Genomic DNA, 13,976 nt, shown 5'->3' on the forward strand with positions numbered 1-13,976 from the left:
TGTAATAATATTTAGAATTAGTGCGGCATGGTGGCACAGTGGTAGTGCTGCTGCCTCGCAGTAAGGAGACCTGGGTGCACTTCCCGGGTCCTCCCTGCATGAAGTTTGCATGTTCTCCCCGTGTCTGCGTGGGTGTCCTCCGGGTGCTCCGGTTTCCTCCCATATTCCAAAGACAGGCAGGTTAGGTGCATTGGCGATCCTAAATTGTCCCTAGCGTGTGCTTGTTGTGTTGGGGGTGTGTGTGTGCCCTGCGGTGGGCTGGCGCCCTGCCCAGGATTTGTTCCTGCCTTGTGCCCTGTGCTGGCTGGGATTGGCTCCAGCAGACCCCCTTGACCCTGTGTTAGAATATAGCGGGTTGGAAAATGACTGACTGACTATTTAGAATTATTTATATAATTTATTATTACTCTTATTTATAACCTTTCATACATACAGTATATGGCATATTCAGAAAATATCCAGTCCCCTTCACCTTCTGCAATGCTTTATTGTGTTGTAGATTTAATTTTACATGGAACCCTAACCCTAACCCTAACCCTAATTTAGGGTTCTGCAATGCTTTATTGTGTTGTAGATTTAATTTTACATGGAAAATTGACCATTTATGCCCATCAATTCACAGTCACCTAACCATAATTACAAAGTCAAAACATGTTTTCAGAAAGGTTTGCAAATTTATGAAAAATCAAAAACTGAAATCTCTCATTTATATAAGCATTCAGACCTCTTGCTGTGGCATTCCAAATTGTGCTCTTGAGATGCGTTGAGAAGTTGATTGGAGTCCAACTGTGGCAAACTGACTTGACTGGACATTACTTATACTTTCTGTATATAAGTCCCCACAATTTACACTCAGTGTCAGGGTAAAAAAAATAGCCGTGAAGTCTGAGGAACTCTCGGTAGACCCCTGCAATGAAGGTGCAATGAGATACAGAACAGAGCAAGTAGATAAAACCATCTCTAAAGCTATGTGTGTCCTCATGAGCACTTTGGCCTCAATAATTGTGAAAGAAGTTTGGAACCACCAGGACTCTCTTTAAAGCTGGCCACCCAACCAAACTGAGTAAGCAGACCAGATGGGCCTTGGTCAGGGAGGTGAGCAAGAACCCAGTGGTCACAGTAAAATACCTTCTGAAGTCCTCTGCTGAGATGGGAAAACCTGTGAAGGAAGAAAATCATCTCAGCAGTACTTCATCGTTCAGGTGTTTATGGTAGAATGGTTAGATGGAAGCCACTGTTGGGTAAAAGGCATATGACAATGTAAAGGACTCTGAGAGAATGAGGAAAAAGATTTTCTAGTCTGATGAGACAAAAATTGTTCTGTTTGGGCAGAACACCAAATACTGTGTCTGGCAAAGACCAGCGCTGCTCAGCAACTGCCTAATGCCATACCCAAGAGGAAGCATGGTGGTAGCAGCCTTGTGCTACTGGGGTTCTTCTCAGCAGTAGGGACAAGGAAAGCAGGGATGCTATGTATTCCCAGAATATGCATCTGCAGTTAAATTACTGAATAGTAAAAAGCTGAGATGCACTTTAAATAACTAAATGGTAAAATAAATGAATAAATAAATGGCTACATTAAGCAATCCTCTTTATTTATATGGGCTTAACTATGATTTTAAAATAGATTAATGATTTCCTAGAGCTGAAGCAGAGTTTTTTTTATAATGAGCATTAATGGCTGACAATTAGCCTCAAGTAGATTTTATGTGTGCTTTTTGATGATAAGTTAGAGTTCTCAGATTTTCGAGTGGAGTGGTGGCACTGGGGTTAAACCCTCATTCTATGTTCGAGTCCAAGCATGTCTGCTGTGTTTGCAGGTTGCACATTTTCCTTATGTTTTTGTGGGTTTCCTCCCGTATCCCAACAATGTTGCAGTTTAGCTTCACTGATTTTCAAGATGCTTAGTCTAATTCAAGGCTGTGGGGATCAGAGCTTGTCACTGATACAGAAGCACTGGGTGGCAGACAGAGACCAAATTATCTAACATTCTTGTCTTTAGAAAGAAAGAAGAAAACCCCACAAAGCACAAGGAAAACATGTGCACTATATCAGGGCAATGGCGCGATTGGGATTTTGTCACAGGACCTGGACCTGTGAGGCAGCAGACCTAATCAACCTACGACAGTGATGCTCTTTTTGTTCTTCTTGGCATTTAGTGCCACCCTCTGCTAGCGGATTTTAGACTTTCTAATTGGCAGATACATTCCTGTGTTTATCAGGCGTCTCAGGGTAGCAAAACAGTCCTAACTGGCACAACATTCGCAGAGTGATTTGGTCATTACCTTTTGGAATAGGAGTAAAAACATTTTAGCAATTTTCCAAATTTAGGAATCTACTACTCACTTCACCAGGATTTAGGAGATCTCGTGAGTTGTCTTAACTCTCTAGGAGCTGCCAGAAGATTACATGCAGGCAGAGACTGGAGCACACATCCCGTGAAAGGCAGGATGTTTGTGGAAGTGGATGTCCTAAAATCGACCCTACAGTAGCTTTAAATTTCCCTGAAGTCACCATCAGTGAAGACTTCATGTGGCCACAATACATCTCAGCTATCATAAAGACGGCTCACCAGTGCCTTTACCTCATCAAGCATCTGCAATAAGTTTGAATATCTTCATTTATGCTTACAAATCTCTACAAATGCAAAGACATTTTCCTCCCTAACTGCATAACATCCTGGTATGGCACCTGCTGTGACACACTGCAGAGGGCGGTGAAGGTAGCTCAGAATATTACTGGCACTTAGTTCTCTTCTGTGCAGGACATCTCTGTATATTTAAAATCCAACATCTGTCTGTCTGTCCGCTTTTCACGAGAGAACTACTTAATGGATTTAGATCGGATTTTTTCCTATAATTTGCTTGAACATTCCGGTTGATTTTGCGACTTCTCTCATCTCACTAAGTATTAGAGTTCGGTTGTGGCACCGATTTATTCATGCAAATCCGAGAAACAGGCTGTGGGTCAAGGGGATGGGGAGGCCAGGATCTCAGGAGTAGGGAGCCGGACAGGGCCCTCCTCACTCACACGCAAGCCTCCGTTCGAGTCGCTCTACCTCTCACCACGTGTTGGAGTGCACATTGGCTCCACTTAACTAGCGATACTCATTTCTTCAGCAGACATTATCATCTAGAGATTGTTAAAGCATAATGTTTGATGTTTTTGAGAGAGAGATCAGAGCTACGTGTGTTTTAGAGGGTAACTGCTGATTGCCAGAGATATCATAGCCATGTACTCTTCTCCCTATGAGGGGGACGCTCTCCCGTCAGAGCTGAACATGATCAGATACAGTGGTAACGTTTGATGTTGGAGCGTACCGACCTTCCACTTGGCCAGAGATACCTTGCCAACTTTTTACATTTTTGACAAAGAGATCACAGCTACATTCTCGCCCCGATAGCAAAACCAAAGATATTGCATATCAAGAGTTCATCGGACACGAAAACTATCAATATAAATCTTCTCAATACAAATTATTACATTTAAAAAAAAATTTCATTGAATTTTAAAGTTTGTCCTGTTTCACTACAATGCAGGTGGAGCCGCAGGGGACAGCTAGTACTGTATATAACACATTATTATTCAGGAACTCCGCTTTTCTCCGCACGCAGCTCACTTCAGTTCAGATCATGCTTTAGAAAGGCTATCAATATTATTAAAAACCTCAGCTTTACCACTCAGTCATCTTCTCTTTCCTCCACTGTGAGGGCATGAACGTGTGAAGCAGAACCTGTTGTCAGGAACAGAATGCATGTATGTTAAAAACAGCCAACTTTTAACTCAACTGGCTCTTTACATAACAACACAAGAAATTTTACAAACAAAAGGAGACCATTCAGTCCATTAGACTCATTTGTTTAGCTAATAGCAAAGCTGTCCCAATGTTTCATCCAGATTCTTTGTAAAGGCTGTCGAGGTTTCTGCTTCAGCTACGTAACTTGGTAGTTTGATCCAGACTTCCACAACACAATGCTTAAAAAGAAAAATGCATCCCTCCTCTGGTTTCCCAGATTTCTTCCTGTATTGACATTAATTTACATTAAATGGGTAGTAAATATTTAACATAAGTTGTGGATGCCGTATAGGCTGGACCGGCATTGTGGCCGGAAGAGGCGATGGTCCCTTACCTGGATGGGAGGCTCCGAGAACAGAAATAGGCATCCTGACCAGGAAAGAGAGAGGAACCAGACCCGGAAGAATTGGCCAGAACAGAGGGTCGGACAGCCCCTTGAAGAATGAAGATGTTGCTGAGGACCTTTTCCTCCACCAGCATGCTAGATGGAAGCAGTCTCGGATAACAGTCCCCATGGACTCCCGGCATCTCCCAGCATGCCCTGCTGGTTTCCCCCTGGGGACTGCCTTCTCTGAGCCTCCCATCCAGGTGAGGAACCGTCACCTCTTCCGGCCACAATGCCAGTCCAGCCCATTTGGCATCTGCAAAGTTCAGATTTATTGTAGTGTACATAGTACAGTGAAATGAAATTCTTACTTTCAGGTTTCCCACAGACTTGTGACAGGAGTACAGTGCCAGCAATATGCAATGGATGGAAACAGAGACCATCAATACAACATTGTGCCTATAAAGCAACATCAGACGTTACATACAACAATTATGTACTTCATTAAGTAACATCAGAATTACTGCACTTATGACAGGTTATGCAAGACATATTTGACACAATCACCAAAACAATTCACGCTGCACAATATTTAATATACTGTATAAACACACAAATTTTGTTTTATAGCAGAATTTAAAAATGATGTTAGCAGATATGAGATCCAAAATGAGGATAAGGCAAATTTCAGTGGTGTGGGAAGGTTATGATGGTAGCTGGATGAGATAATTAGAGTGTCTGTGAATACAATTAAAATTGAAACTGTAAGAACTGCATGCTTTTTAATATGCGTGACTTCATCACAGCCTCAGGCATCCATCTACATGTCTGAGAATCAGTAGTGGCATGTTGTGCTGCTTCCTTCTGCAGTCACACTGACACAGACGATTTACGATGTACTTTAATTCTGCATCCAGTTACAATAAGTGGGAAAAGGAAAACCTTAGTTTACTGTTAATATGTAGAAAAAATACATTTGAAAAATCTGATTATATAAAATATTTTCTTTATTCTGAAGCCACAGTTCACACAGGTTGGACCTAGGAGACTACGTTATTGCCCATGCATATTCCATTGATTGAAAAAGAATGCATTACAGTTTAGAAATGACTCTAATCTAACTACAAAAACAACCAATAAAAAGTGTCTAGTAAAAAAATTACTATTCTTATAGGGAAGAAGGAAAAACGTGATATCTATCTATCCTGCCGACTATACCAACATTAATATCTATCTATCTATCTATCTATCTATCTATCTATCTATCTATCTATCTATCCTGCTGACTATACCAACATTAATATCTCTATCTATCTATCTATCTATCTATCTATCTATCTATCTATCTATCTATCTATCTATCTATCTATCTATCTATCTATCTAAGTGTTCATTAGTCTCCCAATCTGGTGTTGATGGATGGCTATTAAGAATATCAAGTGCAGAAAGCTTTCAACTCTAAACATAGGTGTATATTTTATCTTTCCCAGAATTTTCATTGAAATATTTCCATTATGGGGCAGCACGGTGGCGAAGTGGGTAGTGCTGCTGCCTCGCAGTTGGGAGACCTGAGGACCTGGGTTCGCTTCACGGGCCCTCCCTGCGTGGAGTTTGCATGTTCTCCCCGTGTCTGCGTGGGTTTCCTCCGGGCGCTCCGGTTTCCTCCCACAGTCCAAAGACATGCAGGTTAGGTGGATGGGCGATTCTAAATTGGCCCTAGTGTGTGCTTGGTGTGTGTTTGTGTGTGTCCTGCGGTGGGTTGGCGCCCTGCCCGGGATTGGTTCCTGCCTTGTGCCCTGTGTTGGCTGGGATTGGCTCCAGCAGACCCCCGTGACCCTGTGTTCGGATTCAGCGGGTTGGAAAATGGATGGATATTTCCATTATTATTTTTATTGTTTTGTTGGAAATCTCGTCCCGATGGCTTTTTAAGTTGCCACATCAGTTTTGCTGTTGCCAGCTGTGCCAGCTGCCAATCATGTGTTCATTGGCAGTATGATGTGTGACATCACAATAGCTGGCATTGCGGTTTAAACAAAGAAACCTTGATTCTGGTTTTGCAGTGCAGTCAAAGTATCATAAACAAGTCAGAATGTCTGGCTTTGTATTTTGGATTCACTAAATTTGTTTCACATTTTTGTTTCAAAGATAGATTTCTGGCCTACTTCTTGGTTTAGACCTTTGTCCATTTTTCTGACCATGACTGTTCATCTTTCCACTTTTGCTGTTTTATTATCCCCATCCATTTCTAAAGTTTCGTTTTTTGGGGGTCTTTTGACCACAACACACAGCTGTTCTTAGTATTTAATTTGGTTTCTCTCAAGCTCTGCTTAAGATTATGGAGGGTTTTACAGGTTGAGACCTTTGGCTCTTGTTAATTTTTATTTCTTGCTGTATCATTCATGGATGTTGCTGTTTTGTAGTGAAAGAGACAGCATGTTGCCAGAGAATGTGATCTGAGCAAATGTGGTGCAGGACATTGGCACAGCTCTACAATAAAAGAATGTGATATCCACCACCAAGTGTCTGAACTTTAAACACTTAAAGTGTTAAAATGTGGTCCCAGACTAGCACACAAAGAACACCTAAAAGATAATGTTATAGGGAATGAAAATCTATCCTAATATCTTTGGTAACACTTTAGTTCATCCATCCATCCATTTTCCAACCCGCTGAATCCGAACACAGGGTCACGGGGGTCTGTTGGAGCCAATCCCAGCCAACACAGGGCACGAACCAATCCCGGGGCAGGGTGCCAACCCACCGCAGGACACACACAAACACACCCACACACCAAGCACACACTAGGGCCAATTTAGAATCGCCAATCCACCTAACCTGCATGTCTTTGGACTGTGGGAGGAAACCGGAGCGCCCGGAGGAAACCGAGGCAGACAAGGGGAGAACATGCAAACTCCACGCAGGGAGGACCCGGGAAGCGAACCCAGGTCCCCAGGTCACCCAACTGCGAGGCAGCAGCGCTACCCATTGCGCCACCGTGCCGCCCCACTTTAGTTCAGGCACTGCAAAATTGCATTTATTATTCATTTGTTCTTATGTAGCAAGAGCTTAACAAAGGCTCTTTGGTCTTCATTACATGTATAAAACATCAGTAGACATCTCTGTGGCATATTGAAATGCTGGTAAAATGACTTGTTAATATGAAGGATTCACAGGACTTACTGTTAATTGTAATATGAAGACAAGTGTGTCTCAGTGAAGCCCCCTAAGTTGTCTTAGTCGGTCACATTGCAGAGATGAAGAAAGACTTTATTAAAGCTTTGTAAGTGAAGACCTAAAGAAGAGTTTGTTAAGGTTGTGTGACATAATAGTAAATGAGGAATAGAGGTATTTTTACAGTACCTCAACTAAGGTCATCTGACTTTGATTCCAGTTCAGTCTTAACAACACAAACAATTCTGGGTACTGAATCAGCGAACCTCCATGACTTTTCTCCTGCTGACGCTCTCAACATTTGACCTTTACAATCTCCACAGCTCACAAATTACATCAGTTCCCCACACGCATGTACATTAGAAGAAGAAAGACAGAATTGTGTTAACAGTGTCACACACGTGCGATTAAGGAGGAAGCTGAGTGGACCAAGTAGAGGTAATTACCCACCGGGCCAGGGGGTGGCGGGGTGCGCTAAACCTACTTCTGTTGTCTCTGCAGGCCAAACATGGGAAAACCTACCTGATTTAACAGCAACAACGTCACTTCCAGCAGCAACAACGACATCACTTCCAATTCCAGTGCCAAGAAAGATGTCACTTCCAGTTCCGGCACCCAGAACGACGTCACTTCTGGCTTCAGATGACATCACGTCCGGTTTCAACCTTTAAATCCACCATCTTTTCCACCACTCAAAACAGTTCAGTCTGGAGCTCAACAAGGACACTTCTTGTCAATTCTCATACCCTTTTTGCAGCCAGGGACAATATACGGGTGGCTGCCCCAAACCTTTCTAGTGTGTTGAGACTAATTCTTTTACAACAGTCCAAATGATCAAAAAAAGGAGCAGTCTTAAATATATATTTTATTATCACTGTAAAACACTACAGTACTTTATTACATGGTACGCTTTCAGGTTTGTGCTCTGCAGATGCAGACCTTAGCTTCCACGTTCAATTTAAAATATTATTAAAGCAGAATTCTATTAAAAATAAAATTTCAAATGCATACTCTACCTAGTTTCCATAGGTCTTTTACTGTTTACCCACCCACTGCCCACCCTCCCCATATCCCCATTCCCTCTTTTTATTGTGCTTCTTTCCACATAAAATGCTCTGATACAAAGACATTTGTCCTCCACAAAGGCCCCAGATCCAGCTCGAACTCTGCCCCATGGAGGCCTCAAGTATCAAGGAAATAGACCCACAGCAAGATATCAATTGCACAAGAAACCGATCTCTAAGCATTAGACGTTATAAATTAAATCAGCAGTAACTCTGGTTGCAGCAGAATAAATAGATCTGTATATATTTTCACTAGTTATCTGTTTCTTTGGCTTACAAATACACTAAAATACCTTATTTTGATAATGCTATAGAAATAAAACATACATTACAAATGGAGCAAAATACTAGACAACTCTGTAACACTATAGTTATTCTGGAATATAAATAAGCAAGTATATCATATACCTATACATATATCTACTCTTTAAACATCTGGCTGCAAAACTAGTACATGTATTCCCTTTCCCACAAAGGCATGTAAATATACACACAATCTGCACAAAATTAAATTCTCTAAAAAAACACAACAATAGTCGAACTTTTACAATGACTGTTACTTTGTTGTCCCAGGATGCGGAGGAGATGTTTAATTAGCCAGAAATACAAATTGGTGCTTCAGATTTCCATACATAACAGTTATGAAACAAATGCAGACTCTAATACTGTGACTGGAGCAGCAGTTTGAAGGGGTTTGGGGGGTCCGTTAGGTCAGGAGGTGATGGATAGAAATTCCACAGCACACATGTTCTCTCTTAGCAGCATACATGCATTACTCCTATTTCGGTACAGGATGGCGCAATTAAACCTTACGTGTATTATTAAAATTGTGATCTAAGAGCAGCAAAGATGTTGCTTTACATAAAAATCGGACAACTTCAACACGTGTTGACGAACTTCACACATTACATTTGAAAGATCTCCTTTTAGGAGAAAAAAAAGAAAACCCCTTTAAGAAAGAGATCTACACAGGTCTTGCAAAATATACAAGATGACGACACAAACATACAAACCCACATTATCGGTCCTCTACCAGTCCGCCCATAATAAAATTGCATTCACCACATTTTCAGTTGTTTGCAGGACACGGCCTCGATGGCTAAATGACGATTGCACTTTGAAGACTTGGACCAAAGAGTATAATGCTGGTTTCCTAGAGGCTACAGCAAGTATTACAAATCTTCTCCCAATCTCTCAATTTCATCAATGAGGAAGTCAATGTCCGACTTGGTGGATGCTGAATTTGAGACCACCATTCTGAAGAAGTTGACCTTATCTCCCTGAGGCTGGTATCCTACCATAGTTGTGCCGCACTCCATCATTCGTGCCTTAATTTTTGGTGCCACCTGCACAGGAACGAGAAAAAAAGAAACCAGATTAGGAAAGTGTGGGGGGTCCACTTCTAGAAGTACTTGTACTTAAACTCACACATGTTAGCACTACACCAGCGTTTCTCAACCTTTAAGTATTTGCGACCCGAGTTTTCATACCAGTTTTAATCGCGCCCCCCTAACGTTTTTTGAAACCCTAATAAAATTTATTCCTGTATTATTTGCTGCCGATACACCGCTACAAGTTTAAAATTTCCCTACGAATAGTGAAATTACGCCACATATGGCAACATTTGTGCCCCCTTTTTTGTTACTTCGCGCCCCACAGATTGAGAACCGCTGCACTACACTTACACTATATCACCAAAAATAATGGGACCCCCCCCCCTCCAAATCATTGAATTCAAGAATCCCATGTCCACAGGTGTATAACATCAAGCACCTCAGCATGCAGATGGCTTCTACAAACATTTGTGAAAGAATGGGTCGCTCTCAGGAGCTCAGTGTATTCAAGTGTGGTACCGTCATAGGATGCCACCTGTGCAGTAAGTCTATTTGTGAAATTTCCTCGCTACTAAATATTCCACGGTCAACTGTTAGTAGTATTATAATAAAGTGTAAGCAGTTGGGAACAACAGCAACTCAGCCATGAAGTGGTAGGCCACATAAAATCACCGAGCGGGGACAGCGCATGCTGAGGTGTGCAGGAGTCGCCAACTTTCTGCAGAGTCAATAGCTACAGACCTCCAAAAGCTCAAGAACAGTACGTAGGGAGAAAGAGAGCTTCATGGAATGGGTCTCCATTGCCGAACAGCTGCAGCCAAGCCTGACATCACCAAGTGCAATGCAAAGCATCGGATGCAGTGATGTAAAGCCCACCACCACTGGACTCTAGAGCAGTGGAGATGTGTCCTCTGGAGTGACAAATCACGTAATCTGATGGACGAGTCTGGGTTTGGCAGCTGCCAGGAGAACAGTACTCGCCTGACTGCATTGTGCCAAGTGTAAAGTTTAGTGGAGGGGGGATTATGGTGTGGGGTAATTTTTCAGGGGTTGATTTCCTCTTTTCTAAGATAACTGTTAAAATGTTTTGTGGACCTGAGCAGACCAACATTCCTGAGACCTTCACCTTTCTTTATTTTCAGATATTGTATGATTAACAAAGTTTGCTGGTCAAGTTTTGGCTCATTTTCTATCTCATTATTGTTTGGCCCATGTCAGATCATGGTGATATGAACTCTATTCATGCTCTATTCCCTGTACACCATTGACTGCAGACCCACTGACCCTTCAGTCAAAATCATTAAGTCCACTGATGACACCACCATGACTGGACTAATTAATAACAGAAATGAAACAGCATACAGAAAGGAGGTGACTCGTCATTTGTCTTGGTGCACTACAAATAACCTTCTACTCAAAACCACCAAAACAGTGGAAATGGTAAGTGACTTTCGCAAATCTTCTTCTTCTTCTTTTGGCTGCTCCTGTTAGGGGTTGCCACAGTGGATCATCTTCTTCCATATCTTTCTGTCCTCTTCATCTTGCTCTGTCACGCCCATCACCTGCATATCCTCTCTCGGCACATCTATAAACCTTCTCTTAGGCCTTCCTCTTTTCCTCTTGCCTGGCAGCTCTGTTGTTAGCATCCTCTTCCCAATATACCCAGCATCTCTTTTCTTCACATGTCCAAACCAACGCAATCTCGCCTCTCTGACTTTGTCTCCCAACCGTCCAATCTGAGCCAACCCTCTAATGTACTTGTTCCTAATCCTATCCATCCTCGTCACACCCAATGCAAATCTTTAACTCTACCACTTCCAGCTCTGTCTCCTGCTTTCTGGTCAGTGCCACCGTCTCCAACCCATATAACAAAGCTGGTCTCATTACCATCCTGTAGACCTTCCCTTTCACTCTTGCTGATACCTGTCTGTCACTAATCACTCCTAACACTCTTCTCCACCCATTCCACCCTGTCTGCCTTCTCTTCCCCAATCCCCATTACTCTGTACTGTTGATCCCAAGTATTTAAACTCTTCCACCTTCGCCAACTCTACTCCCTTCATCCTCACCATTCCACTGACCTCCCTCTCATTTACACACATGTATCCTGTTTTGTTCCTACTGACCTTCATTCCTCTCCTATCTAGAGCCAACCTCCAACTCTCCAGGGTCTCCTCAACCTGCTCCCTACTCTCGCTACAGATCACAATGTCATCAGCAAACATCATAGTCCATGGGGACTTCTGTCTGATTTCATCTGTCAACCTGTCCATCACCATTTCAAATAGCCATTACAATCTCTCTTTCTAGAAATTAATGATTTAACAGTCCATAGGGAGGAATCCTTTAAATTCTTGGGCACAACTATCGCAAATACTCTCAGCTGGGACATTAACACCACTTTCATCACTAAGAAGGATCACCAGATGTATTTTCTACACCAACTAAAGAAACTAAACATTTCCCAGCCCATCCAGTGTACAGTTCTACAAAACAAGAATTGAAAATGTGATCGCATTCTTCATTGTTGTCTGGTTTGGTTCAGCAACGGTCCACTCCAACAATAAATGACAGGGTGTTGTGAGGTCTGCTGAGAAAATAATTGGCAGTGCTCTTCCATCTGTTGGAGACCTGTATGCATCTCATGTCACAAGCCATGTCAAAAGGATCACCACAGACTCATCTCACCAAGTCATCATCACTTGTTCCAGAAAACTCCTCTCTGGTAAAACACTTTAGGTCAATTAAAACTCAAACTAATTGACACCTCAGCCTTTTCTTTCCCAAAGCCATAGTCCTCGCAAATGAGAAATTGAGTCTGTCTTCCTCACTTAATTACATGTTCCTTCATTTATGAAGTTAAATTCCATTACATTAAGTACTGATGGATAATAATGACTCTAAATCTTAGGTTCAAACTCTGTCCCCCAGTGTTGTCTGTGAGCAATTTGTCCATTCTCTCCATGCTTATATGAGGTTTTCCCAAAGATGTGCAGGTTAGGTGAGGTTAGAGTAAATGCTAATTCTAAATTGGCCCCGCATCAGTTTATTTGTGTGTGTGGGTTGTGTTAGATTAAGCAGGTTGGAGAATGTTATCTTATAAAAAGATTAACTTTGTAGATTCAAGCAACCGATTAGCTGGAAAATATTTGGGGATTTGGATATTAAAGACTCTTACCCTGTGCAGGCGTTCTCTTCTTTCTTCACAGTCTGGCATGCCACGCAAACTGGGTGGTATGTACCAGAAGCACACATTGGTATGTTGAGGCTAAAAAGAAAAAAAAGTTTATGATTGATTATCTGGCAGGACCAACTACCCCAGCAGAATTAAGAAATTGTCTGTGTAACAGTACATTAAGTGCATTTGACTGGTTAATCTCATTGAGATGCTGCGGTGAAGGCCACTGCTTCAACTTGGTAACTCCGTAGTTAGTTGCACATTCCCATGATGCCTTGTGTGATGAACTTTTAATCTTTATTAGGTGTAGTAAAATGTGAAACTTCACTCACAAGAAAATTTTTGCCTTGAAAGCTTTCAGGTTTTGGAAGTCTTGGATCAGGCCTACAAGAGCCATTCTCCATAAAGACTAAAGTGGATCACTACCCATAGCCGGGCAAAGGAGCATCTAGTACTGCTACTGTTATAATAAATGCCAAAAAGGAAGAGCAATACTGATGCTCTGTGCAAGAGAGGACAGAGCTGACTATACTTCCTTAGAAGGCTGGCGTCCTTCAACATCTGCAATAAGATACTGCAGATGTTCTATCAGACGGTTGTGGCAAGCGCCCTCTTCTGCACAGTGGTGTGCTGGGGAGGCAGCATATAAAATAGGGATGCCTCACGCCTGGACAAACTGGTGAGGAAGGCAGGCTCTATTGTAAGCATGGAGCTGGGCAGTTTGACATCCGTGACAGAGTGACGGGCGCTCAGCAGGCTCCTGTCAATCATGGAGAATCCACTGCATCCACTGAACAGGATCATCTCCAGACAGAGGAGCAGCTTCAGTGACAGACTGCTGTCACCGTCCTGCTCCACTGACAGACTGAGGAGATCGTTCCTCCCCCACACTATGTGACTCTTCAATTCCACCTGGGGGGGGGGGGGGGGTAAACGTTAATATTATACAACGTTACTGTCTGTTATACCTGCATTGTTATCACTCTTTAATTTAATATTGTTTTTTATCAGTATGCTGCTGCTGGAGTATCTGAATTTCCCCTTGGGATTAATAAAGTATCTATCTATCAAAACCATAAAAGACCATTGCCCAAATTCCAAAATTATA

The 13,976-nt window shown here is 42.2% G+C and overlaps 1 protein-coding gene across 1 annotated transcript in view; it reads right to left on the reverse strand.

Annotated features, from left to right (window-relative positions):
- Nucleotides 1–8,139: 8,139 nt before the first annotated feature.
- LOC114655379 (glutamate decarboxylase 1-like) overlaps nt 8,140–13,976 on the reverse strand; it is a 61,397-nt gene continuing 55,560 nt past the window's right edge. Inside the window, 2 exon segments of the mRNA XM_051930638.1 lie at nt 8,140–9,702; nt 12,869–12,958. Of these exon segments, the coding sequence (XP_051786598.1) occupies nt 9,529–9,702; nt 12,869–12,958 (264 nt within the window). The 3' untranslated portion in view covers nt 8,140–9,528.

Source organism: Erpetoichthys calabaricus, chromosome 8 (assembly GCF_900747795.2).
Source record: "Erpetoichthys calabaricus chromosome 8, fErpCal1.3, whole genome shotgun sequence".
NCBI lineage: Eukaryota > Metazoa > Chordata > Cladistia > Polypteriformes > Polypteridae > Erpetoichthys > Erpetoichthys calabaricus.